The sequence below is a fragment of the Callorhinchus milii genome, unplaced genomic scaffold (genome assembly GCF_018977255.1).
Source record: "Callorhinchus milii isolate IMCB2004 unplaced genomic scaffold, IMCB_Cmil_1.0 Scaffold13, whole genome shotgun sequence".
Lineage (NCBI taxonomy): Eukaryota > Metazoa > Chordata > Chondrichthyes > Chimaeriformes > Callorhinchidae > Callorhinchus > Callorhinchus milii.
The window spans coordinates 9,399,596-9,426,583 of record NW_024704754.1 but is presented as its reverse complement, the minus strand read 5'-3'; the positions used below and the strand labels follow the sequence as shown (position 1 = coordinate 9,426,583).

Sequence of the window (26,988 nt, the reverse complement as noted above, 5' to 3'; positions counted from 1 at the left end):
GTTGCTGGGGGAGGTGGGGGGGGGTCGCGTGTCTGTGGGCCCGTGCAGTGGCGGTTGGGCGGCTCGCGGCGCCGGCTCGCGCCCTCTCGTCCGTTGGGGGAAAAAGAGAGCGGGGGGGGTGGGGGGCGCGAGGCAGTAGCGCGCGCTTATTGGCTTGCGCGGGCTGTCACCAACAACAAGACGGGGTCGGTAAGTGCAGGGAGGCGAAGAGAGGAGGGAGAAACACGCACGGCAGGGCCAATGCTTTTAATATAAGGCCCCGGGGTTAGGGGTTGGAGGAGCAAGAACAAAAAAAAGGTGTCTGCTGCAAACTGGAGATCACACCTAGCTCGCAGTTGCAGCAATATTAGTAACTAGTGTGAAAATGGTTTGAAGGAGGAAGAGAACGGGAGAGGGGGTACGACGACTTTTTAATGTGTGTGGATGATACTGTCTACCACTTTAGGCCTACCGAGGGCAGCCAGCCAATAGCACACTGAACAGGCTGAGGGAGCATGGAGATGCTCGGCTGTTGAGCTATTTTTTGAGAGGTGGGGGTGAAAGCAAAAGGGAAGGAGTTTTTTTGTGAGATGCTCAGCAAGGAAGTGGACACGATTCGTGTCTGGATTTTTTTCATCATTCTCCACACATTCGTTCTTTATTGATAACAGTGGAAAGTGCCAGGACAGCTGAGGATGTAGGGCAGCCATGTTGCACCAGGAACTTTTCATTGAGAAAAGGCTTATTTCCAAACCTTTTTTTAAATATAAAAAAGAGAGCCCTTCTCGGTAAATGATGATTTAAATAAATAGGTAGTGATAGTCGGGTTTAAGTAAGCTGCCATTGCAGTAGGAAGAAAGAACGCAGCATCCCGAAGGCGATCAGGAGAATATAGGAGGAAAAAAGAGGTTGAGGTGAGTTGGAGCCCAGGACTGACGTCAAGAGGGTAATTTCCATTTGAAACATTTGTAAATCGTATTTCAAATGAAATTACAATTGAAGGGTTTGTACAATAAATGGGCAGGTAAGTTTGTGTTTAATTGCAGATCCACTGTTGGACTCTACAAGATCGTGGTAACATTATGAGGATGTTAACCAGGAGAAGGAGGAGCAAGACCGTCGCAATATATTTTAAACATGTTTTAAAATGGATATTATACCAAAGTTTATTTGCTGGGATATGGAAAATAACTACATTTACGATGATGCATGTTGCAATTATAAGATTTTGGGTACTGTACATTGTTTTTACTCAGGGTGTGTGATGATGATTTCATAAATTTGATTTAAAGCTGAAATATATATTTGCGAGGCCTACTGGCTGCATAGAACAGTGGGTGGAGTTTAGAAATACACATTAACAAATAGTTCATATTAGTTGTTTTTGCTTTTTCATAAATTTACATTTAATTGCAGGATTATGTCCATTTTATGCACCTTTTGACGGAAGGATAGTATGCAAAATAAGCCCCAAAATGTGAGATATTCTGAAGCATAGCTAATAATTTTCTAAATTTTTGATTGGTTTAAAGTTATCGTGTATGGTCCAATTATTTGAATGGAAACATAGGCTATATTACTATGAAAAATATACGATTACTTATTCCTAATCTTAAGGTAGGATACGCAGCAAATGATGCTTGAAAATATAGTAAGATATTTTGTGTTATTGTGCTATCGTGTAACATTTGTTATGTAATAGAAATATGTATTTTTACTCAGAATAATTGTTTAATTTCTGTTATCTACCTAACTTTTCCCGAAAGCACCATGAAGTTTGATTTAACTCTGATTTTATATATATATATATATATATATATAAACATATACCAGATTCTTAATTACAATTTAAGAAATTGGCACATTTGTTTGTCTGGTTCATATTTGTTATTGGAAGTGGTAACCCAGTAACATTCATTATGCATTCTTCCAGATGTTATCTGTATTCATTATGTACACTGCACACTGTGGTCTTCATTTGGTTTAAAGATTTCTGCAACTCATTTTTGTAGAAATGTACTTTTTTTTGTTTTAGACGATCCAAATTATTTAGTATACTGATCCATATTTAGTTCTAGTATCAGTAACTGCTACAAATGCTAGAAGGGCTATTAAGTAAAGATGTTGTTGAGCAAAGATACAGTTGTATTACCTCTGAATGGAATGTTGTACTTCATCTGGTTTGCATTTTCCAAACTTAAAATTTACTTTAGATGCCGGAACTCCTGATTTGTGATGTCATTTATCCACAAAAAATACACTAACATTTGATCTACTGACTAGAAGTGATACTAGTGCCTATTTTAATTTGTTTTGGCAGAGGAAGTTTAAGAAAATTGCAGTGGGTGTGGGAAAGACTATGATTGCATACATTTCGAAAGAGCAATGTATGACAGTGGTATTGCATTTTATAAGGAAGCACATAAAGTAACTTTTGTGATATTACATATTGTAGGTGTTAGCCTGGCTCAGTTGGTAGTACTCAAGCCTTTGAGTCAGAAGAATTTCTCCTTGACTTCTCTGCCACCTTTGACACTTTCTCCACAGTTTCTCCTCTGCTTGTCTTCCCAGGTTCTGTCCTTTCTGTCTTTCAAAAACTGCATCTAGGCTTTTGGTGGGCTTTCCCTCACCTCTGCAACATTGCCTGTTTCTTGCTATCTCTCCCCCTAGTTGCTGCAGTTCTCATTCATGCCTTTATAAAATCCAGCCAGACTTGATTTTTCCAAATTCCAAATTGTTGGACTCTGTGGTTTCCCTCCACAAGCTGCAAACCATTCAGAAGTCCAAGCGCTGTGAGCCCATCACTCCTCTTCATTTGGTTCCAGTGGTTGCACATCTAGCAGATTGAATTCAAGATCCTCACTTTCAACTCCCTCCATGGTGCTGTCCCCACCATACCTTTTTAACCTACTGCGATCCTACTGCCTTAACCCTTCCATTTGCTCAGCAAACTTTGGCCTGCCTCATGTTCTTTGCCTGATTTGTTTCACCAGTAGTAGGGGAACTTGGCAGCCACTATGCGCACAGCAATGTGTACAAACAGCCATGAAATTAATGACCAATTTTATCTGGGAGATTGTTAGCAAGGATAATGGGAGACATTTCCTTCTCTTTTCTCGAATAGTGACATGGGATTTTAAGTGCCCTTTGAACAGATAAACAGGACCCGTGTTCTGAGTTAGGCTATCTTTGATGCTCTTTGTTTACAAAATTGTCTACTTAGTATTAATTAGTTATGCAGCACATTGAGATTTTCTTTGTAACGTTTTATTTATAGTTTTCATATACGTACAATAAATAGAACCGTGTTAATGAGCGAGAATGCAAAGATCTATTTTCTGTTACATTTACCAGGAATAACTATTGCAAGAGGTACTGAAGATCACATAATTGATCAATGACTTATTAATCTTTAATACAAAAGAAAGTGCAAGCTTACCATTAAATCTAAGGACAAACTAAATTCTGAAAGAAAAAGAAGATACGCAAAGACAGCTCAAAGTTCTTTAGAATAATTAATTAGATTGATTCCTTACCATGTGCTAGGAGGCATCATCATTTATTGAAACAATTGGGCAGAAGAAAAAAATAGGAAGTGAAGTACATTTTTGGTGGTAGGTAGAAAAAGTAAAAATTTGAAGATGTTTTAATATTGTCGGTTGCAATTTTTAAAAAAACGTTACATTTTGTAAATTATTTTTGGACTATATAGAGGAACTCGGCTGGGAAACTGCATTTATGCTTTGCCTTAACAATGAGGAAATTGTCATTTGCAATGCTGACAAACTAGTTTGTGAAGCCTGTCTGTCCTGTCATCGTGTTTTTTTTCACATACTGTAATTTTATTAGCTGGACCTTCTGTAGAAGATTAGATGTTACAACAATGTGGTTCTAACAACAATGTGGTTTTAATCTTAGATTTTCTGAAGAGCTGTCTTAATTGCTTAATTAATTGCGAATTATTACATTCAACTTGGAGGTAGCAGTTTTAACAGTTGTCTACTCAGTTACTGAAATACATTAACAATAACATACTAGCTATATGGTGGTATGTATGTATATATATAGACCACCATGTATATATGGATAATAATAATAATCCTTGCATTTGATATAGCGCTTTTCACGTCAGGAGGACGTCCCAAAGCGCTTCACAGAACACACTGTAAAGTGAATTGACTGTATATTTGTGGGCGAACGCGGCAGCCAATTGCGCACAGCAATGTCCCACAAACAGTCATAGATTGAAAATGACTAATTTATTATTGTTTTTGGAGGGATTATTATTAGGCTCTGTGTGGAGTAAGGAAACTTGCCCAAGGGTTCGCCCTCTGCCTGGAATTGAACTCAGGTCTCTCACTTGCAAAGAGAGTGCTCTAACCACTGAGGTACAGGACTCCAAGGGTTCCTAAAGTTCATCTTTTTGACCTATAGGAAGTACGTTTCGGATGATTCTTTAGTCTGTATGTAGATTATTGTAACTTGGTGGTGGGCTGGCATGGGATATACCATTTGGTTCCTAGTGTCATATTGTTTGGTTCCCAGAGGTTGCAGGCACACTGATCAGCTTTGAGGTTACAATAATCTATAGATGAATCATTGATACTTGTAGCTTTTGACCCAAAACAATTTACCTGGATTTGACTGAAATCCAAGATTTCGGGCAACAGATACATTTATTTCTGGTATTTTGCAGCTTTAATTTTTTTGATTTAGTGCCATTTATAAACTTTGAGATGATAATGAAGCACTAGCCTGATGTAGATGCGAAATCAAAGGATTGTGAACCTTATTTCAAAAACTGGGTTTGGTTACTGGTTTAGCATGCTGATGAACAGAACTCCAAACTATGTAAACAAATAATAATCTTTGCATTTGATGTAGCGCCTTATCATGTCTTCAAGACTTCTCAAAGCGCTTCACAGGATACACTGTAAAGTGGAGTGACTGTGTGTTTTGTGGGCACATCAGTAACAACTGCACCAATTCCATTTGAGCCGTCCATATGTTAATTTGAAAATATGAGGAGGTGAAGAACCTTGGGTTATCCAACAACCAGTGACTAAATATCCTTAAAATAGTTTGAACTTTACAGTTTATGGTATAATGAGTATTATGCAAATATCAGAAATTTTCAAATGTGTTTCAAATGCACAGAATTGTTTTGTTTGCAAGGTAAGACTCATTCTTTATAATCAGTTTGCTTTCTGTTCCATTCCAGGGTGACTAGGGCAGAATGGATCATATCTGTGAATATGAATTTACGGTGGGCAGCTCTCTACCTTTTTCTAATCAGCAACGTTTTTCAAATTCATTGGGTTTCAGTATTTCTGAGAGCAGTGGCATAAGCTACAGAACAGGGCAGAATGATGTCTGTGGCGAAGAGTGTTACAATTTACAGGAGAGAAGTGCTGTTCACCTGTCACCTGGTTTTCAGGATAGCACATCACCTGTGTTAAATGGACATGGTTCAACGTCGCCATATATTCCGTTGCGCAAGCTTCAAGATCTGGCTTCTATGATCCCCACTCGGTTTTCTGATTCCACAGAGGCAAGGCAGTGGTTGGATTCCCCCCAGGATTCTGTGACCCAGGACTGTTGTGTGACGGATAAAGACAGTTGTTCTCCCTCAGAGTCTGATTCTACACCAGAGGTGAAGCTCAAGATAACTAAAATGGTTATGAATGGAAAGATGATGTTTGAGTCGGCCATTTGCAGTGAGGTGGAGACTGAGGATGGAAAGGGTTCTGATGAGCAATCTCCAGGCATTGAAGATCGAGAAGCACCAGTACTGCATAGAGCAAAAAGAATGAGAAAGAAAAGTGTTAAATACAGTCCTTCTCATGAAACAGAAGAGAAGGAGGAAAATGAGATGTGTTCTCCTGCACTACCGCCAGTGGAAAGAAGGAAGCATGTGAGTTGCTTTTGTAATAGAGCTGAGTTAAGGGTTGTGCAAATTTATTGTAATTTATATGTAAAATATATTCATAGATAACTTATTATGCATGGAATTTCTTATTAGTACAAATATGTTTGTTAATGAGTGGCCTAGATAAAGAGACCATGTGCATGTCTGAATCAACAGAATTAATTTATGGTTGTTTTATAGCACTTTGTTCACATTCAAATTATCCCAAAACTACCTTTGTGAGTTCTCCCACAATCTTTTAAAAAAGGTTTTATTATATTGTACAGCAATCATTGTAAAATGAATTCTTGATTGTAGTTTTAAAAATTTGTAAGCTGAAATTTATGAGTTGGAATACAGTGTGTTGCCTCTAACTATAGTTTGCCTGATTTCATTTCAGTGTGTCGGCAGACGAAAGAAGGTGATTCCAGTGAGGTTTGAGGTTGGAGACCTGATATGGGCAAAGTTTAGTAGAAGACCCTGGTGGCCTGGTACTGTGTGTCTTGACCCTCTGTTGAAAATTCACACTAAAATGAAAGGTAAGTATCTGTTTCAGAACACTTAAGAAACTGAATTCAGCTACAGCTTCTAATCAGTCCATTGGATTAAGCGGTCGGTGTTAATTGAACTCTAGATCATACGAATGCCCCTTCTTATCTCAAGTTCTCTGTGTCTTCACCATTTCTGTCAAGAGTGTGGAAGATGACTGCTTTCATATCTCAGTTTATGCTGGTTAAATGACCACTTGGATAATCGCAAAACTGCCTCAGTTTAGATCCTGTACAGTTTTGCGATGCACTTCCTTGCTTGGCACCTTCTCTGGTGGCTCACTTGAGATCAAGGAATCATCTTGGGAAATGTAGTTTTAACTGTGAATTTTTTTTCGTATTAATTATGTTGGATCTGTTTCTCATGTACCCTAGCAAAGGTTTTTCTTTTGGTCATCCAAGTGTCTGACACCTTTGCAGAAACCTGTTACTGTGCTTCAGTACAGTACTGTGTCCAAACCAGACAGTATGTATGCTACCTACACATGGAAATTTCTGTGTCTGGAATGCCATGCACATACTTCCCTCTGGAAGAATACACCTTACTTACTAAATTCTAGAAATAATTAGGCACAGTTTGATGAGAGCCAAAACTTGGGGGCTCCAGAATGTGCAGTGGGTTCCACTTGTATTTTAACCATATAAAACATATCTAACTTGTCATTGAGAGCTCTGTCTGGCAAGCTTCCCAGCTGGGATCACTCTTGGCTGTTAAATCTTTGGCTTGCAGGCTAATAGGAACTGAGTGGGAAGAATTTCTACCCCCAATCAACTCCTCCAAGTCTTACCGATGATCCAGGCTGACTGGTCTAGTCTGACTAGTAGTGCCCTGAAGTACTGCCCAAAACCACCACATAGGGTTAACTTGATTTTAACATTCCATTGCCGCATGTGTCACCTTGGAGCTAACTCAGTTTCAAAGAGACCCTGCTTCTTCCCCTCCCCAGAAGAAAGTAGAGATGGCCAATCTACTTTGCTATGATCAAGTGCCTGGTTTGGGCACTTGATTAGGATGTCCTTCCAACATGAAAGTGTGATATGAAACGTAAGGAGTTATTATTATAAGAATTATTATAAAATTTAACTAATTAGGAAGTGTTTTGATGTGTGTATTCTTTTGGATTGTTATTAAATTTTTACTGTTGTTGTCCCATTAGACCCCAGCAGGAGGCCTTGCCGACAATATCATGTTCAGTTTTTTGGCATAGTTACAGAGCATGCCTGGGTAGCATCAGCAGTCGTTGAGCCATTTGAAGGAAGACATCAGTATGAACTGCTGGTTCAAAGGAATGCCAAAAATTCAGATGATGTACCGAGAAATAAGGTGTTGCACGTTTGATCAGATTTTTGCTCTTTATCTTGCTGAAAGGTCAAATTTTAAACGAGCATTTTATATAAAAGAAACTATTTTATACGTTCCATCATTATAGTTATACCAAGGTGATCTCGATGAAATGATCTTACTCATTACCTAATTTTCATTTGTTTCCCTTCCTTTCATTCTCCCCCCCCCCCCCCCGGGAATAAGATGGCTCTGTAATGCTTTCATTTCTGTCTGAATTATGGGCTATTGTTGGATCTGAACCTGAGGTTTGGCCCACACATTACTGACAGTTGCAAAGGTAGATTGATGCACATTTCTGGTTTCAGTCACAAGATTCACTAAGGAGTTAAAATTGCCATAAGCAGCATTTTTCGCTACACAGTTGGTTCTGTTGCTTTTAGATAAGTTATTATAATCAATTTCACAAATTGCACAGTTAAACTTAAATTTGCTACAACAGCAATTTGCATTTATATAGCACATTTCACACGGGGAAGCATCCCGGAGCACTTGACAATGGCGGAGTCTGACCCCGAGCCAAGGGGAGAGAGGTGGTGACCGTAAACATGATCAAAAAGTAAGGTCTTTAGGTGGGATTTGAAAGTGGGGAGGGAGGGGGCAAGGCGGACGGATTGAGGGAGAGAGTTCCAGAGTTTCGGGACGTAGCGCCTGAAGCCACGGCCACCGATGGTCTAGGGACGAACAGGAGACTGGTTCCAGCCGAGCGGTGCCAGCAGATGAGGGAGTGGGGGTAACCAAATCGGATAGGTAGGCCGTAAGGGATTTGAAAACGAGAGAGGATTTTAAAATTGATCCGTTCAGTAATTGGGAGCGAGTGGAGCCTAACAAGGGCTGGTGTGATGGGGATATGGAGTTTTGTGCAGGTAAGAATCTGGATGGAGGAGTTCTGAATTAGTTGAATTTTATGTATGGTGGAGCTGGAGAGACCAGAGAGGAGGGCATTGGAATAGTCCAGCTGGAAAGTAGCAAAGTTGTAGACGAGGGTTTCGGCTGCTTTTGTTGTAAGGTACGGACGTAGGCGGGCAATATGACGGAGGTGAAAAAAAGCAATCCGGGTCAAGGAGCAGATGGATAGAAAGGAAAGCTGGGGACTGAACCTGATGCCATGTTGCGGTGAGTGTGAGGGAGAACCTGGGGAGTTCAGACCTGTAGGAGAGAAGATGTTGACGGGAGCCAAAGAATATGACTTCTGTCTTGCCGACATTCAGCTTCAGGAAATTTGCACTCATTCAGGCCTTGGTGTCCATCAAACAAGCTGACAGGACAGCAGACTGGGAGTCGCAGCTGAAGGAGGAGAAGTAGATTTGGGTGTCATCCATATACATGTGGAAGTTGAGCCCATGTCTACAGATGACATTGCTGAGGTGGGGGCCAAAGATGGAACCTTAGGGCACCCCGCAGATGACTGGTGAGGCCGGGAGGAAAAATGATTTGCCGAGATGTATTGTTGGTAGTTGGTTAAATAGGACTCGAACCATGCGAGTGCTGTCCCACTAATGCGAATGAGGGAGTAGAGGCAGTGGAGGAGGACGGTGTGATCGACTGTTGAATGCGGCAGAGAGGTCGAGAAGCATGAGGAGGCAGAGGGATCCTTGGTCACAGAGAGGGTGTAATTTGTTTCTTTGACAAGCGCTGTCTCTGCTGTGGGCAGGGCAAAAACTGGACTTGAGGGGTTCGAGTAGGGATTGTAGGGAGAGGTATGAATGAAGTTGATGTGGCAACGATGCATTCCAAAATTTACGCCAGGAAGGGCAGGTTTCAGATGGGTCTGAAGTTTGTGAGGTTGGAGGGATTGAGGGCAGTTTTTTTTAAGGAGAGGAGTGATGACACCAATTTTGAGTGGGACAGAGCCTGAAGAGAGGGACTGTTTGACTGTGTCATCTGGCAGTGGGCAGAGGACGGGGAGTTGAGTCACCGAAAGTTGGGTGAGGAGGGAGTCAAACAGCAGGTGATGGGCTTTATGTGGGTGATAGTGGGGAAAGGGAGGAGGGAGAGATGGGGGTCAAAGGAATGTATGGTGGGGGCCATGGTAAGAGTTCTGGTAGGAGGAGAGGGTGATGAAGGAGGCATGGGGGTGAGATAGGCGACATGGTGGGTAGTGGGAGGCAAAGGAGGCAGCCAAGCAGATGTTATCTATCTGAAAAATAAAGGAAGTCCAGGACCTCTTTGCATGGCATCTGAAGTGAGGATCGAGGGTGCTTGAGAGGGGAGTAGAGGAGGTGGTGGGTAGGGTAGAACAGTATTTTGGGGTTACTTTTGGCCTAGAGGATGACCTGTGAATAGAAGGCAGTTTGGGCTTGAGAGAAGGAGTGGTGGTTGGTGTTAGTATGCTCGACCCACAATTGCTGGTGAACCGTGAGGCCGGTTTTGTGCCATCTGCGTTCGAGCAACCGGGTTTGGGATTTAAGAGAGCGGAGAAGACTATTGTGCGATGCGGAGCGGGTAGGTTTGGAGATGGTCCAGGATTTCAGGGGGACAAGGGAATTAAAGGTGGAGGCTAGGTCATCATTTAGCAGCTTGATGGCTGCCTCAGGATCGCTGTTGGTGGAAGGCCAGAGGGAGAGAAGGTCTGAGGTGAGAGGAAGTTTGTGAGGGACTCGGGCAAAAGCTTTTTCCATGGGCGGAACTCTTCCTCTAACTAAATAAAAAGGAAAACTGTCGATGGAATAAATAGTTTGATTGGATTCAGAACTACTTCATAATCAACTTCTCCCCATTGTGATATATAAATGCACTTTTAAATATTGTTTAGATTTTGTGTGCAAGGAAATAAATGTCTTGTTTTATATTTCATCTAGATTTCTGCCAAAGTATACACGCAATGGGAAGCTGGCCTTGTTCAGGCAGAAGAAGTGCTTTCCATGTCTCATGAGGATAGGAAATCAAAATATTGCCTAATTGGTGAAAAAAATCTGCTTCCAAGATCCGAGGGGCAAACGTGTGGTATTCAGCTCTATTCAGAACCCAAGGATATAATCAAGGCAACAAACTCTGGAAATCATGTCAAGGAGTCTGAAGATTGTCATAGGCACAATAAGAAAAACAAAATAAGCACTAATGCTAAGAATGCAAAAAATTCTTCTGACTGTAAATTGGGAAAGACTGTGAGAAGTAAGTTCTCAAAATCTAGAGATCCTGTCAAGGATTCAGCACACTGCTTATACAGTACAAACAATATTGTAAATAACCTGCAAATGAACTCCGCAATCCTTATAAATGGTGTAAATGAAGCCCCTGATGAATTGGTCACAGGAGTGGAGGGCATGTCAACAAAATCCAGCTATACGGTTGAAAGTTCTTCACAGTATACTAGTGTCGTAAGTACATCAGAAATTGTTTCAGCTGCAACTGCTGTCTTAAATGGGACAGATGAAGAGACAACTAAACAGCCTTTAAAAGTGAGAAATAATGCAACTTTAATTCAACGCAAGAGAAAAGATAATGCCGTGCAGCACACTATCTGCAATGGATTTGGAGCTCGACTGGAACACGCTTGCCAGAAAAATCACAAACAGGTTTGTGCACATGTACACAAATTTAGAAAAAACAAATTTGTCTTGGTTACAGTTGTTGAAAATTAGCCTGAGATAGTTAAATGGCCAGTGCCAGCTGTTTTAGATTCTGGACATGCTTGAAATGTTATTTGTTTGCAAAAGAACAGGGTGTTGGTTGAGAAGTTGTTTTGCAGAAACTTCCCTAAATGCTTTTTCTTACTTATCAAATCAGTGACATCTCATTAGAAACTTTATGATACCCCACTTGTCCATTGCTGAAAATCTGCTAACCTATAGATAAGGACTTTTAAGAGAGAGTATTTTTGGAAAGTTTCATACACTAAGGTTGTAGAAATGGTTAGGTGAAACCTGGAAATCTTGTTTTATTCTTGTATTGGGATACGCAAATTATGCTTTGGTAGATCCAAATCGCCTTGCGATAAGTCTGTTCTGTAGCCCTGTTCATCTTATTTTCTCAAGAATTTTTTTCAGAATTTTACTCGTCTTTGGGAACTCACCTGCCACAGTAGCTCAGTGGTTCCAGAACTCATGTCGCAAGTGAGAGACCTGGGTTCGATTCCCAGCAGGGCAAAACCTTGGGCAAGTTTCCTTACTCCACACGCATGACAATAATCCCTCAAGAAAAATACAATAAAAATTTGGTCACTCAAACCACGACTGTTTGTGGGACACTGCTGTGCGCAATTGGCTGCTTTGTTTTGCTCACAAAATATACAGTCAATTCACTTTACAGTATATTCTGTGAAGGGCTTTGAGAGGTCTAGAAGAAATGAAAAGCGCTATATCAAATGCAAGGATTATTATTATATCAAAGGTTATCTGTCTTCCAGTAAATTTAAGTATTGCTTAATTGATGACATCAGCCTTTTGTGTAGTTGGGGCAGAAGCTTTTTTTCATTCTAGGCACATGTTTTGCTTCGTGAAGTAGACTTTAAGTAAATGGACTAGTAAATTGAGTACTCAGAGTAAATTCTTGTTACTTCTTGATTGTTCATCAGAGGTCACTTATTTAGCTAACATCTAGCAAATTAATCTACAGGAACTGATCAATGTATTATGCTTTACTGTATTGAATTTACAAATTGGGTGCAGTGGTTTTGCCATATTTTCACTGGATTTAAGATAACTAATTGTAGATCCTAGTAATCCCACTAACTTTTGTTCTTTACTTCTTTAGTATACTTTACTACTTTTTAATATGTTGACATTGAGTAAATGTGGAAAATTCTTGGAATACGTAGAATTAGTGAATGTGTTTCGTTTGGGGGGGAAAAAATCAAAAGTTCATATAAGAGTTCCCTTGGCCTGTGCTTATTTTTCCTTCTGACATTTATGTGCTTTACACTCTTTTTTGATATTGTACATTGCCGCACAGTAATTGACATTGCGGCAACCTCACGATCCAGAAGTTGGCACTGTTTTTAAATGAGCTGGACTCAGTTGGAAACTGCTGTCAAGACCCAATTACCAGACCGGTTGGGATTCGCAGGCACTGCACCACTGCATTATGGCTGAGTTGTACTGTATGAGTGTCATTCTTGGGTCATAGGTACTTGAGTGCTTATTTGATATGCTGAGATATGAAAGATGTTTGAAAACTTTTTTTACATCATAGAAATGCAACAATGTAATTTGATGAAAACAATTGTATTGTTAGAAAAGAACTTGCAAAGAAGAATTGTTTTTCCTCATCATTCTGTATAGATTTCTGTTATAGCTGAGATAACCTCAAGTTGCTTCAACATTGTGGCGGAAGTGTCCCATTCTGGTGTTGGATAGCTCTGGTGTAATTTCTGGTTCCTGTACTCTGTCCTCCAATAGTTGATGTGGGAATCCCAGAGTAAACAAGATGAGAATAGGCTACACATAACCAGGTTGATTTGGTAGATGAGCTGTTCTGTACCAAGATGCCAATACTGCAAAATATTGGCCAAGACTAACAAGACAATAGAAGCAACCGACTTCCACTTTGTCAACATAGTGGAAATTCAATCAAAAAATGGTCAACCCGAGACAACTAATATTGAACCATACATCTGGGATCAGATTTTTAAAGCAAACAGTCTTTAAAATACTCAAAGCAGGGCAGTGCTTTGAAATGGAGAATGTCCATCCATCAGTGACTTAGAGGATTCCCACTACAAAACATTCATTGTAGCTTTGTTTTTTGAAAACTTCAGTCTTAACAGAGCAGAAATAAACTTAACTGTAGAATCATATTTTCTTTGGACTTGTAAGTTAAAGCAGAAAATGGCAATGAGGAACATCCTAATTGCATGATTGTTTCTGATAATGAACCTCCAGTTGGTGAAATTTCATCCTATTATAGAGATCTGATATCATGGTGGACAGCCAGACAGTCTTTAGAAAATGGCAAACCATTTTCAACAGGGCATTGAATGAGATTGAGGTGATTGTATCGGACATTCTTGACTCATGATTTATTTGGAGGATTTCCCTGCTTTGGCTTGCGACCTTTTTATTAGGCTTCTGTAGTTTCTAGTTCCTGTACTCTGTACTCTAGTCAATCAGTACATTGTCACAGAGACTATAAAATTATTCTTATTCGGGAAAAGTGAGTGTCACCACAAATTTTCTTCAAACCAACCAGAGTTTGTGAAGTCCTTGAGCTCAGTGGTTAGAGCATTCGCCTCACAAGCAAGAGACCTGGTTCGATTCCTGGCAGGGTGAAACCTTGAGCAAGTTTCCTTACTCCACAGGCCTGATAATAATCCCTCAAGAAAAAAACCAAATTGGTTACTTCAATCCATGACTGTTTGTGGAATACTGCTGTGCGCAATTGGCTGCCACATTTCGTTATATACAGTCAATTCACTTTAGAGTCTATTCTGTGAAGCGCTTTGAGATGTCTAGAAGATGTAAAAAGCGCTATATCAAATGAAAGGATTATTATTAACTCTTTCCTATCTATACCCCTGAACTTGAGTATCCATTATGTTAAACCAAAGTCCTGTCTGCCTGTTCAGATAGATGTTTAAAAAAATCCCATGGCACCATTTGAAAAGAGAAGGGAGCTTCTCTCTCCCAGTGAACTGGCCAACAATCCCCCAAATAAAATTGGTCACTTACTCCATGGCTGCTTGTGGGACATTGTTGTGTGCAACTGACTGCTGAGTTTTGCCTACAAAATACAGTTGTTCCTCTTTACAGTATATCCTGGTGAAATGTGTTGAGATGTCTCAACTACGTGACAATGTGCTAAATCACACAAGTATTATTGTTGGACAATAAGATTTCTTAGTAGAGATCTGGATTTGGGTAGCACACAACATCATTTTAGAATGTAATACATCTATGTAGCTTATCTTAAATGATAAACAGTGCTTGTCCTGCAAGGAAAAAATTATATTTTAGTCATATGACTTCTGACTACTTAAGACCTCTTTGTCTCATCTGCTCGTCTGCAGTAATAATGCTTTGGGTCTTAGACTTCCTGATAGAAATATGAATACCACATATTAGTTTCCTTTATGGAGCACTTTTCCACTGTGATTAGTTTCCAACTTAAATATAACCTGATCTCTCTCACACACACACATGTACTAGTCAATGTTCATTAATATAAAATAGCTTTTCATAATCTATGGTGCCATTGCCAGCTGGATACAATACTTGAATTCTCACATACCGACACAACTGCTTTTGTACTGAGCAATGGCAAATACAAGAGCTTATTACACTATCTATCAAGATGTGAATCCTCCTATAAAAGTATGCCTGACCTTGCAGCATCTCAAAGAAAGCTACTTAGCAAAGGGAGCTAACTTGCTTGCTGTAGAATATGGTGACTAATTACCCTTTGCCTGCCCTCCTTCCCTAGAAGTGGTTTGAACATCAGGATATCCTGCCAACAATGGGTTTACACCAGATACGTCCCCTAATACCCTGTGTCTCTTTCACAGATCATCTATGCACCAGATCCTCCATAATACATACAGGCAAGACAGTTGGACCAGGAGGCAGACTTTTAGCATTCATTGGCCTTCACCAACATTACCAAATAGATGTATCCTTCTCTTCAGCTTGTTTACAATTATTAGTCTGCCCTCCTTAGTGACCCTTTGCTGGTATTCAACTTTTCCGAGCTGAAGAACAAATTTTATAATTCAAATGCTGCCGCTTGAATTCCAAATGGAATACCCATTACACATTTATTTATATTACTGTATATATTAAAGGTGGAAACAACGAAACTATGGAGAGGGATCAATCAACAACATTACCCGAGCTCATGAATTACCATTATTTGGACAACAATGTTTTTAGCTATCTTATCACCAATAAAGAACAAGTCTAAGTGGACACATTGTGTGTAATACATTATTATTTGTAGGGTGTTGAATCCTAAGAACTCAAAGACCATCTTGTGCAAGACTGTAGTTGCCACTACCATTCCTTCCACCTGCCCTTTGCAGTGTAATGTTTTTTATATGTGATATTTAAGACACGTATAGGATGTGGAGTTGTATGGTCTGGTTTATTTAACAGGTATTTTTTAATGGTATTGAGGAATGGTAGCTGTGCTTTGGTGTGCAGATGTGTCTGAGCATGTGTGCTCATGTGCAAATTTTATTTTGTATGATGGCTTTTAGGATTTGTCTTGTTTGGGGGGGCTTTAGGAATAGTTCATCCATCCACTGTAATTTAAATACTTACAAGAATTTTATACCAGTCTTTGGTGAAGCATATTGGCAAAGATTATCGTAGACAGGATTAAATAGAAGTCCATGAAACACAAAACACAGTTTTTTATATATCGAGTTTACATTTTCATCAACTCCTTGTCATTAGTGGAATAGTGGAAAGCACCTTTTGCTGGAATTATGATGTACAGTCTCGGAGAAAATGAAAAGGATGTGCTATAATTTTGGTGAAATATCATTAGACATATAGAAAAAAACACCTCTATGATGGATGGTAAAGATTGGTGCCTACACATGGTTTCTACCTTGATTAGTAGTGTATATCTGCTTTCTTTGGTAGTGTTTTTTTTTCTAGTCTCAAGCTTAGTTTAGTCAAGTCTTACTGCATTTTCCCGATGTGAAAGGCACTAAATAAATGCAATTTATTGTTTGTTGTAAATGTCTTATGGTCAGAACGTATTGGTGTTTAAATTGATTTGAACTTGAACGAAAAGGGTTCTGTTTTTGTTGTACAATGTGATTACCTGTGTGGATTTACTCCGTATGTATTTTTCCTGGTTAGAATTATATGGACGCAGACTTTATTGGTGGTTATATTACTCAGGGAAAGACTGAGGAAATCTGTGATTTAGAATTGTGTATGTTCCTGTCTGTGTAATAAAACTTTGTCGGTCAGGTTTGTTTGTTTTTAACACCTCAAGACGCTTTAGAGAAAGTTATAAGTTGGTATATAATACTAATTGTAGTACCCAGTACATGCTTAATAATCAATATATAAGTCATGTAGCTCAGTGGTTAGAGCACTCGCCTTGCAAGCGAGATATCTGGATTAGATTTCCAGCAGGGCAAAATTTTGGGCAAGTTTCCTTACTCCAAATACCTCTGTTTACCTAGCAGTAAGTAGGAACCCGGTTATTAGACAATTGTCGGATTGCTTTTCCGGGGGTAATAATTGCCTCAAATAATAATAAATTGGTCACTTTAATCCACATTGTGGGACACTGCTGTGCACAATTGGCCAAAATAGCCGATTCACTTTACGGTGATTATATTGTGCTTTGAGACATCTCAAAGACGTGATAAGGTGCTATATCAAATGCAAGGATTATTATATTATAAAGTATTTCTATTTGGCACATATTGCAATAAACAGTCATAGAATTAATGCACTTTTAGACTCCTAAAGATGAAACTTCATGATGTAAATGTTTGATTCACTGGCTTGAGAAATCCACAACAAACCTTGATTATCAGAAATTTTCACGATAGGTTTTGCTTTGTTTGTGGTCTTAAGTATCTTGGTCTCCCGATTGCCAACAGTATTACTGTCTATATTTTCACGATTGGTGGCTTTACTTAAAAGTGGCAGCAATGTTGTTTACAACTTCCGGCTACCAAATCGCAAGTTGTGATTCAGTATGTACTCTTGAAAGCTTCTGTCTCCTGTCTGCCTAAAATAGTGGCTCAGGACTGAATTGGAAAGGGCTATTTCAGCTTTCCTGAGCTGTGGCAAAGACTGAGCGATTATGTACATCCCCAGAACATTAGAGCAAGGCTGTTTGCTTCATGTCATACAAATCTGTCTTCTGGAATTCTGACCCTGAGTTGTGTGCGTTCAGCCACAAATAAGACTTTGAGCAGTTCTTCAGATAAAGAATCAATGGATTGCATTGCAATTTGACCATATTTGGCCTTATATTAGTTGACCAATGTGGTCAGGATAAAATCTGATGGCTGTTTGGGTAGTAGAGTAGAATGAAGTAACGTTCTTTCCTAAGACCACAAGAAAGGTAAGCGTTGAAGTCACCAAGAGCAATGATTTTAACAGAGGGGAAGTTAGAATTGATAGAATGTGTATGGGACTATTGTTTGAGTTGTGGTGGTATTACTCTCCAAAACAATTAAGATGTGCTAGATTAAATGTATTTTTCTTGGAGTATCACTTATCAGCGTGATGTCACCTGAGAGGGGGACAAAAGCATTACAATTAGAAATGGGAAGTGGTAGTTGAAGTAAGTGGGGTGTTGGAGTGAGCAATGGAAGGGGTACCAACCCAGCCTTTTCAGCATTGTCTGGAAGTAGGAAAAAACGTATTGAAGGTAGATAATATTTATTTATCTGTTTTGCCCTTATCTGTATCTGAAATAAGACAGGAATGTTGGGAATCCACTACCTGTCAATCCACATCTGAAGGAGAAAACTTTAAAAAGTTTCACACATGACCTTATGAATGACCCTACAAGTATCTGTTTGGACCCCTGGGCTGCTTTTCCATCTTGCACTGTTTGTAAGTGAGGATGTTTTAGAAATAATTATCAGTGAAGTACAGCATATAAGTGGATCTAAATTATATTCAGAAAATACTGTAGTATTATGAAGTTTAGTTCTAGATAGTGATAAACCTCTCTATTTGCAGGCAAGAACACAGTATCAAGATCAATATAACCAGCAGATGGATGAGTTTGTTCTTGCACAGACCATCGAGCATAGCGCTAAACAGGAGCAGAGAAGGACAGAACAATCTCAACTCAACATTACAGAACTGACGCAGCCACCGTTTATAGCAGGTAATGAGAGCTCCAGTGCTATGCCAAAATACGTCATTTGCAATCTTAATAAGGAGCAGATAGATTTGCTTGCTCAGTTTATTTTTGTATTTTGTACTTTACAACAGTAGCCCAGAGATTAGTTGACCCATAAACCAACCATCGTAAAAGGATTATTGAAGGAGAGAGAAATGCATTTCTTAGTTTTTATTTTTTGGATCCAACATCTTCATCTGACCTTTAGGCTCTTTTTAGCCATTTAACCAGTCTCTGAACAAGTTGTTGCCTTAATGAGTCTTCTTAGAAATACTCCCAAATTCATTTTTGAAAGTGGAATTTAATAGGCTGTTAAAAAAAATTGGACACTCTTCCTTCTTACAGCTTGACATCATACATAAGCTATATCAGTCGTATTCAAATCTTTCGAGTTTTGACTTTGAAATGATTCATCTTTCATGCTACCAATTGAGCCCTGAGTTGCTTGTGCTATCATATCAGTCAGTTGCCTTTCTAGTTAATTAATCCAGCTTCAAAATTTACCAAATCACATTACACACTTGTCTGCAAATAGCATTCCTGCGTGTGACAGACTACAGNTTTTTTTCCATATAACCAAATCTACGTCAGTAGTTTATATCAGACTTCAACATTTGTGGATCAGAGAGTGAAACAAAAGAATATAAGAAAAACAAACACAAATTTTAATTGCTTTATAACTATTGTAATTAATTTATAGCTATATAATTTGGAATGATCTGCCTGAAAGGGTAATGAAGTCCGATTCGATAACAGCTTTTAAGAGAGAACTGGATAGGTATCTAGGGAAGACGGGTTTGCAGGATTATGGGGAGAAAGCTGGTGATTGGGGTTAGTGAATCTATGTCAAAGAGCCGCACAGACTCGATGGGCCGAATGGCCTCCTGTGTCGTAACATTCTATGAATCTATAGATTGAAATCAATAGCATATCCCAGTTTTTGCAACCAACATGCTAGTTCTTAGGAACAATATATCCTTTTAATTTGAATTTGTGTTTACAAGTAGTTTGACCTGTATTTTCTTAACATTCCTTCATACTCATATGATTGCAGCTACTGCTGAAGGCAAACGCCAAAGAAAACCCAGTAAGAAACTGCTTGAATCAACAGAAGACTATGATCAATTGTTTATTCCAAAAAAGAAACTGAAACCGGGATTTGACCCCTTGCATCAGGTCTGCTTTATTCCTGACTTTGTAATCCTTGGCATTGTTTTTGATTGCTAAAAGCTCATTCTACTCTATAAACTCTGGTCATTTACTGGGGCACAATGTAAATGGCAGTTTAAACTGTAACTACAAGACAATTTGTAATTTGCATAGTTTTCCTGGGTATTATTGTGAGAAAGCAACTATTTAAGAAAGCAGATATTTAATACTTGGCTAATAAATTTGTTTGGGAAAGATGACTATTGGATTATTTTTGGCTTTCCTGTTTAATTCTGTTCAGATACTTTATATAATATAATGCTTATTAGAATGCTACAACAAGCACTTGGAGGTTAGAATTTTTGGCCGTGTCTTTCCTTATTGTATTTACACAATGTTTGCTGGTACTAATGGCAAGAGAGTTTAGGTGCAAATGTATAACAAAGCCTTATCTGCAGTTGGGTTGGGGGAGCGGAAAATTGTGTTGTTTCTATGTCTCTTTTGATCATGCAGAAGTTCCAAACAGCATCCCATGATATCTCTGTTTGAATAATTACCTGATAATTTTGTATGTGGAAGTTAATATATATTGAAAGAAAACTATACCAAAAGTCAGTAATATTGTGGGATTTCAAGATCCTAACAAAGCACTTCGTATCCTAGAACCTCTCTGCCTTTTCAAGCTGCTCACACCTCATTTCTTACCCTTCCCTTCGCTCAACCGGCTCTGGCGTTCTGCACATCCCTCATCCCCTCCGCCCCACCATTGCTATTGATGCTTTTTTTTCTATGTTTTCAATCACTACCCCGAAAACTCTGGAACTCCCTGTTTTATATAAAAAAAACTATAGAAAGGAGTCCTGTAGCTCATTGGTTAGAGCACTCGCTTTGCAAGTGAGAGACCCGAGTTCAATTCCAGGCAGGGCAAAACTTGGGCAAGCTTCCTTCTCCACACGCCTAATAATAATCCCTCCAAAACCAAAAACAATAATAAATTGGTCATTTTCAATCTACAAGTTTGTGGGACATTGCTGTGCGCAATTGGCTGCCGCGTTCGCCCACAAATATACAGTCAATTCACTTTACAGTGTGTTCTGTGAAGCGCTTTGGGACGTCCTCCTGACGTGAAAAGCGCTATATCAAACGCAAGGATTATTATTATAGGAAGTGAATTTTATAATTTTTGAGTAATCAGCCCTGCAACCTTTGTAGATCTAAAAGTATTCAACCATCCATTCTGGCATGTCTGTTTTATTTGTTATAATCATCAAATAGCAACAAAAAAATGGCATTTATAAAGCACCTTTCATGTCAGTAGGACATCCAAAGGCACTGGAAAGTCGAAGATTTGCACCCAAGCTAGGGGATGGATTTAGAAGGGATGTGGGTGGGGGAAGATGACCGATGGCTCAGAAAACAGGAAGGCCTTGAAGAGGACCTTGAAGGAGGCAAGGGAATGGACTCGGAGATGAATTCCAGGAAGTAGGGGCTGATAGCTAAAAGCCCGAAGGCTGATGTGGGGCTGGCAGAGCTGCGGATGTGAAGCAGGACTGTGTCTTTCGGGCGGGTTGGTAGGGTTTAAGAAGGTCGCAGAGAGTAAGAGCATGGATATGGGGTTTAAAAGACAATTGAGAGTCAGAAGAAGACCGAGGTTAGTGTGCAACCATGTAGATTCATACTGTCATACTTATTACAACTTCCTAAACATTGTGTGTCATTTGCTTCAGGGTGAATAGAAAAGACTTAGAAGCAATTAGAAACCTTGAGTGAAATTACAGTTCAATTAAATCATAATAAAGATACAAACGGTCAGCAGTTGATTGATCTTAATAAAGTCTGGTATGTTTATTATGGAGTTGAAATAGTTCCATCTGCAGTTTTGTTTTCTAAAAACCTATATGAAGATATTTTTAAATAAAATAGTTTAATAAAATCTTTTAAATTTTGGGTTGCAGAATTTTATGCCTGCAATTTGTCTCATCCTCATCCTGAAAAGATAATTGTTTCTTTCTCTGTATTTTATTTGTTAGGGAACAGCAGAACATTTGGAAAGATCAATCCAAGAAACAGAATCGCAGCAATCTAGAATTGGTAGTACTGAATCAAAGAAGCGTCAACGCAAAAGGAATTTCAATCCTTCACAGTCTTGCCCCATACTGGAGGCATGCTTGTCTACACCTTTACCAGAACTATCCCTGTCCACACTAGTAGCAGGGCCATTCCTATGTACAACCATATCAGAACCCTGCTTCTCCACATCTGTACCAGAAACAACCCTATCTGCACCTGTACCAGAAACATCCCTGCCAATATTTGTAGCAAAGCCTTCCTTATCCACATCATTATCAGAATCGACTTTCTCCGCACCTCTACGAGAACTGCCTTTGTCCAGGCATGCAGCAGAGACTTCCCTAATCACAGCTTTAGTTGAATCATCTCTATCCATGCCAGTAACAGCACCAGTACTGGCCACATGTGCAGCAGAACCACCCCTGAACACACCTGAAGCAGAACCAGCCATGCCCATGCTTTATGCTGAGTCAGTGCTGTTCACACATGATCCAGAACCATCTCAGCCTATACCAACGATAGAACAGTCCCAATTCAAGAGTTCAGTAAAACCATCCCAGACATTACCTGTTGTGGAACGATCCACAACTGCATCAAAAGAAGTCCTGTCTTCTCCAGTAATAGAAGATTTCCATTGTCGACCATCAGCAAATGCTGCTCTAACTGTACCTGTAGTTGACTCACTTTCAGAAGACTCTAGTCAACAAACAGAAATGCAACAGTACAGAGGAGCCAGTGCTGTACAGAAGAAAATGCAACGTAAAAGGTGTTTGACTATTCTGCAGATGAGTCCTATAGCTCAGCAGGCCTTGCCAACATCTGCAGATGAGGCGGAGGCAATACCCATGGAACAATCTGCTTCACCTGGTAGGAGACATTTTATTATACAGTACTAAGACAATATTTCCATTCAAACTAATACAGTAAGAACTTAATTTGCAAAGAAATATAACAGGAAGGTTCATACAAAGCACTGAGCCCAAACAATCTATGTAGCATTCTTATACATTTATCTCTTTGAAGATGGCCTTTTTATTTCCACTTGTCTGATTGTGCCCTAATTGGTATATGCCTTTCCTGATTTTTAAGTGCAATGTTATTCAGAGATTACACAGAACTGCTAAATCTTGCAACCTCAGTCTTCTAACTTCAGCTGTGGTTTATTGCTTTGTTAAAAACAATTATTAGTCTGTCCTCCGATCTAGAAATACAAAATATTTTTAATCTCTTGGAATTCTATTTTATTATAACAAAGCACTGGATCAGAATTGAACTTGGATGAATGAATTTGAAGAGTGACATTTATTCAGAATTCATAGGATTTCACATTAAAGTAGTGCAAAAGGTGCAGTAGTTCAAATCCATTCATTCCCTGGCACCTCCTTACCTCCGACCTCCTCACTCCCCAATCCACCACCCAACGTCTCTGCTTGACTGACACTGGCCTGTCTGACTCCTGCTCGACCTTCGCACCCTCCGCCCCACCATCGGAGGTGGCGCTTTCAGCCACTGTACCCCAAAACTCTGGAACACTCTCCCTCAATCCCATTGCCTTGCCCCTCTCTCCCCTCTTTCAAGGCCCACCTCTTTTATCTTGTTTATGGCCACTTCCCCCTCCCCCTGCCTCGGAGTCAGGCTCCGGCACTGGAAAGCGCTCTGATATGCTACTCTGCGTGGAGGGCACTATATAAGTGCATGTTGTTGTTATTTATTCCAATGATAGTTGCATCTCAGAATGTTAGTGATTAAAATCTGCAGTTACTTTTTGCTTTGAGAAAAATCACTGCACACGTCATAGTAATGTTGTGTCATTTGGTCGGTAAACTAAATCAAATTGTGTGAAAACAATGAACTATACTTGATTTGATTCAAATCAGATACAATTAGTGCTCATTAGATATGATTGCTTATGGAATACACAATTATCACAATCCACGACCACTGACTCTTGTAATCTCTGGTATTGACTGAAGCTGGGTTATGTTTTTGATTGAAATAAAAATGTTTGCTATTTGTGGTTTAGTGCATTCTGCTTCATTTTGGTGGATTGTGAATGGTGAATCAAGGCTTTGTGGGGTCCTGTAGCTTAGTGGTTAGAGTACTCGCCTTGCAAGCGAGAGACATGGGTTTGATTCCCGGCAGGGTGAAATGTTGGGCAAGTTTCTTTACTCCACACGCCTCTGTTTGTCTAGCAGTAAGTAAGAACTCGGTTGTTAGCCAATTGGCAGATTGTTTTCCTGGGGGTAATAATACCTTGAAAAAAATAATTTGGCCACTCAATCTACAACTGTTTAAATTGAACTTAACGGTCCATCGGCAGATCTGGCTGGACCTTATCAAATCTTACCGCTCTGCCCTCGCCTCCACTAAATCGTCCATCTACTCCTAGAGGCCAAGGACAACCCCAGGCTCCTCTTCCCCATCACCAACCGACTCCTCCGCCCACCATCTCACACCTCGAGGATCTGCTCAGTTGCCTCTGCCCTTCCGTCTACTACCCCCTCCCCATCTCCCCCTCACACCATGGCCCCTACCCTCCCTCCACATCTTCGACCCTGTCTCCCACTCCTCTCTCACCAACACTATAACCCGCATGAAACTGACCATCTCCTTGCTCGAACCTATCCCAACCCCTCTCCTTACCTCCCAGCTCCACCTCCTTGCTCCTCTACTCACACACAGCCTCTCCCTGTCCACTAGTACCATGCCCACAGCTTTAAAAACGTCCGTCATCACTCCTATCCTTAATATAAAAAAAAACTCTCCCTGAACCTATTCATGCTCTCAAACTACCGCTCCATCTCCAACCTCCCTTTCCTCTCCAAGGTCCTATAACGAACCTTTGCTTCGCTCCTTCCTTTTCCACCGCTCCCTTCACGAACCCCTCCAATCGGGTTTTCGTGCTGCCCACAGCACAGAAATAGCCTTAGTCAAGGTGACAAATGACATTCTATGCATCTACGACCAGGGCTCTCTCTGCCTCCTTGACCTCTCTGCTGCCTTCGACACCGTTCACCATTCTATCCTCATCCACCGCCTCTCCTCACGTCAACCTTCATGGTTCTGTCCTTGAATGATTCAGATCGTACCTCTCACATGGCCTCCACTTTATCTCCACAAGTGGTTTCTCCTCTAGCCTCGCACCGTCTTGTGCGGAGTTCCTCAGGGCTCTGTCCTTGGTCCCCTCCTCTTCAATATCTATATGCTCCCTCTTGGTGGCATCATCTGCAGACATGGGGTCAAATTCCACATGTATGCGATGACACCCAACTCTCTGCCTCCACCCTGTCAGACATCAAGTCCTGTATGAGAGCTAACTTTCTTCAGTTGAACGTCAACAAGACTGAGGCCATTCTGATTGACTTCCGTCAGCTCCTCCACACTTCAGGCGCTGACAGCATCATCGTGGATACACACTCCACCATATTAAGCTAGTCCGGAACCTTTGTGTCTTGTTTGACCCTCAACTATGCTTTCATCACATAGTTGTGCCATGACCTGCTCTGTCTTCCTCCACCTCCGCAACATCAGCCAGCTCCGCCACTCTCAAACCGCAGGCCACTGAAACCCTCATACACACATTCGTAACATCGAGGTTTGAGTATGCAAACTCCTTACTTGTCAGCCTCCCCAACTCCTCCTTCCATAGGCTGCAGATTATCCAGAACTCTGCAGCCCGTGTTCCCATCCTTTCCTGATTGCACTGGTTTCCCATTGCACAGAGGATACAGTTCAAGATCCTGGTCCTCACCTTCAAAACCCTCCATGGCCTTGCTCCCCACTACCTCTGCGACCTCCTAACCTCTTACCATCCTGCCCGCTCCTACGCTCAGTGGGGGAGCGGGCAGGATGGTAGGGGGTTAGGAGGTCGCAGCATCCCCCACCTCGCTCGCCGCACCATTGGCAGGCGAGCCTTCTGCCACTCTGACCCACCCTCTGGAACCCCATCACAAAGTCCCTGCGCCTCACCCCATCCCTGGCCTCTTTCAAGTCCCATCTCAAGATCTTCCTCTTTGACGTGGTTTTGATCACCCTGTTTTTTATTTCCCCCCGCCCTCCCCACTCCCGACCTCCAGCTCGGGTCCAAAACACTGACAAAACAAAACAGTGCCTTGGGACGTCCTCCCGCTGTGAAAGGCGCTGTACAAATGTAATTTTGGTGTTGTTTGTGGGACACTGCTGTGCGCAGTTGCCTGCCGCATTTTGCCTACAAAATATACAGTCAATTCACTTTACAGTGTATTCTGTGAAGTGCTTTGAGACTTCTCAAAGGCATGAAAAGTTGCTGTATCAAATGCAAGGATTATTATTATTATGTTAATTCTTGACAATTTCAAAACAACAACAGCGCCTTTCACGTCGGGAGGACGTCCCAAGGCGCTGGACAGTTGGGTCGGGACCCGAGCAGGGGCGAAATGGTCAGGGTGAGGGGAGGGAAGGGAGGGAGCGAGGAAGGGGTACAGATTCAAGAGGGGAGCTGAAGGCACGGTTGAAGAGAAAGGTCTTGAGACCAGCCTTGAAGGAGGAAAGGGAGGAAGCGGCGAAGGCACTGGGGGATGGAGTTCCAGAGCCTAGGGGCTGAGAGGCTGAAGGCCCGACCACCGATGTTAGCTGGGCCGGAGGAACGGAGGGTACGGGCAGGTAAGTAGGGGGATAGTAGGTCGGAGAGGTAGGAGGGAGCGAGGCCGTGAATGGCCTTGTAGGTGAGGATGAGGATCTTGAATTCGATCCTCTGGGGGATGGGGAGCCAGTGGAGGCGAGCGAGGGTAGGAGTGATGTGGTCGCGAAGTCTGGTGCGGGACAGTACACGAGCTGCAGAGTTCTGAATGACCTGCAGTGTGGAGGGAGGGCCGGGAAGGCCGACGAGGAGAGAGTTCCCATAGTCCAGCCTTGAGGTGAGAAAGGCGTGGACCAGTGTTTCAGCAGAGTGAGGAGTGAGGTAGTGCCGTAGTCTGGCTATATTCCGGAGGTATGATAGAAGTATGATCTTTTTACTAGTTATTTGATTAAAAAAAACTTTTAAAAATTGTCAATTTTCAACTAATAAAGATAAACATATAAGATTGTTGTATTTATTCTCTATTACAGAAAATAGTGAAAGAAAACGGCATAGAAAACCAACTAAGAAGCTATTGGAATCAACTGGAGATTTTGATCAATTTGTTCCAAAGAAGAAATTCAAACGAGACCTTTATCATTCATTTAAGGCATGTACCCTTACATTTTAA

The 26,988-nt window shown here is 40.8% G+C and overlaps 1 protein-coding gene across 1 annotated transcript; it reads left to right on the top strand.

Moving 5' to 3' along the window:
• Window positions 1-79: 79 nt before the first annotated feature.
• Window positions 80-26,988, top strand: LOC121848068. The gene is made up of 9 exons (XM_042340063.1): window positions 80-893; window positions 5,201-5,893; window positions 6,288-6,426; window positions 7,593-7,759; window positions 10,579-11,295; window positions 18,376-18,526; window positions 19,596-19,717; window positions 21,721-22,627; window positions 26,849-26,988. Exons 2-9 carry the CDS (start codon window positions 5,216-5,218, stop codon window positions 26,986-26,988), a joined length of 3,021 nt encoding a protein of 1,006 aa, XP_042195997.1. The 5' UTR covers window positions 80-893; window positions 5,201-5,215.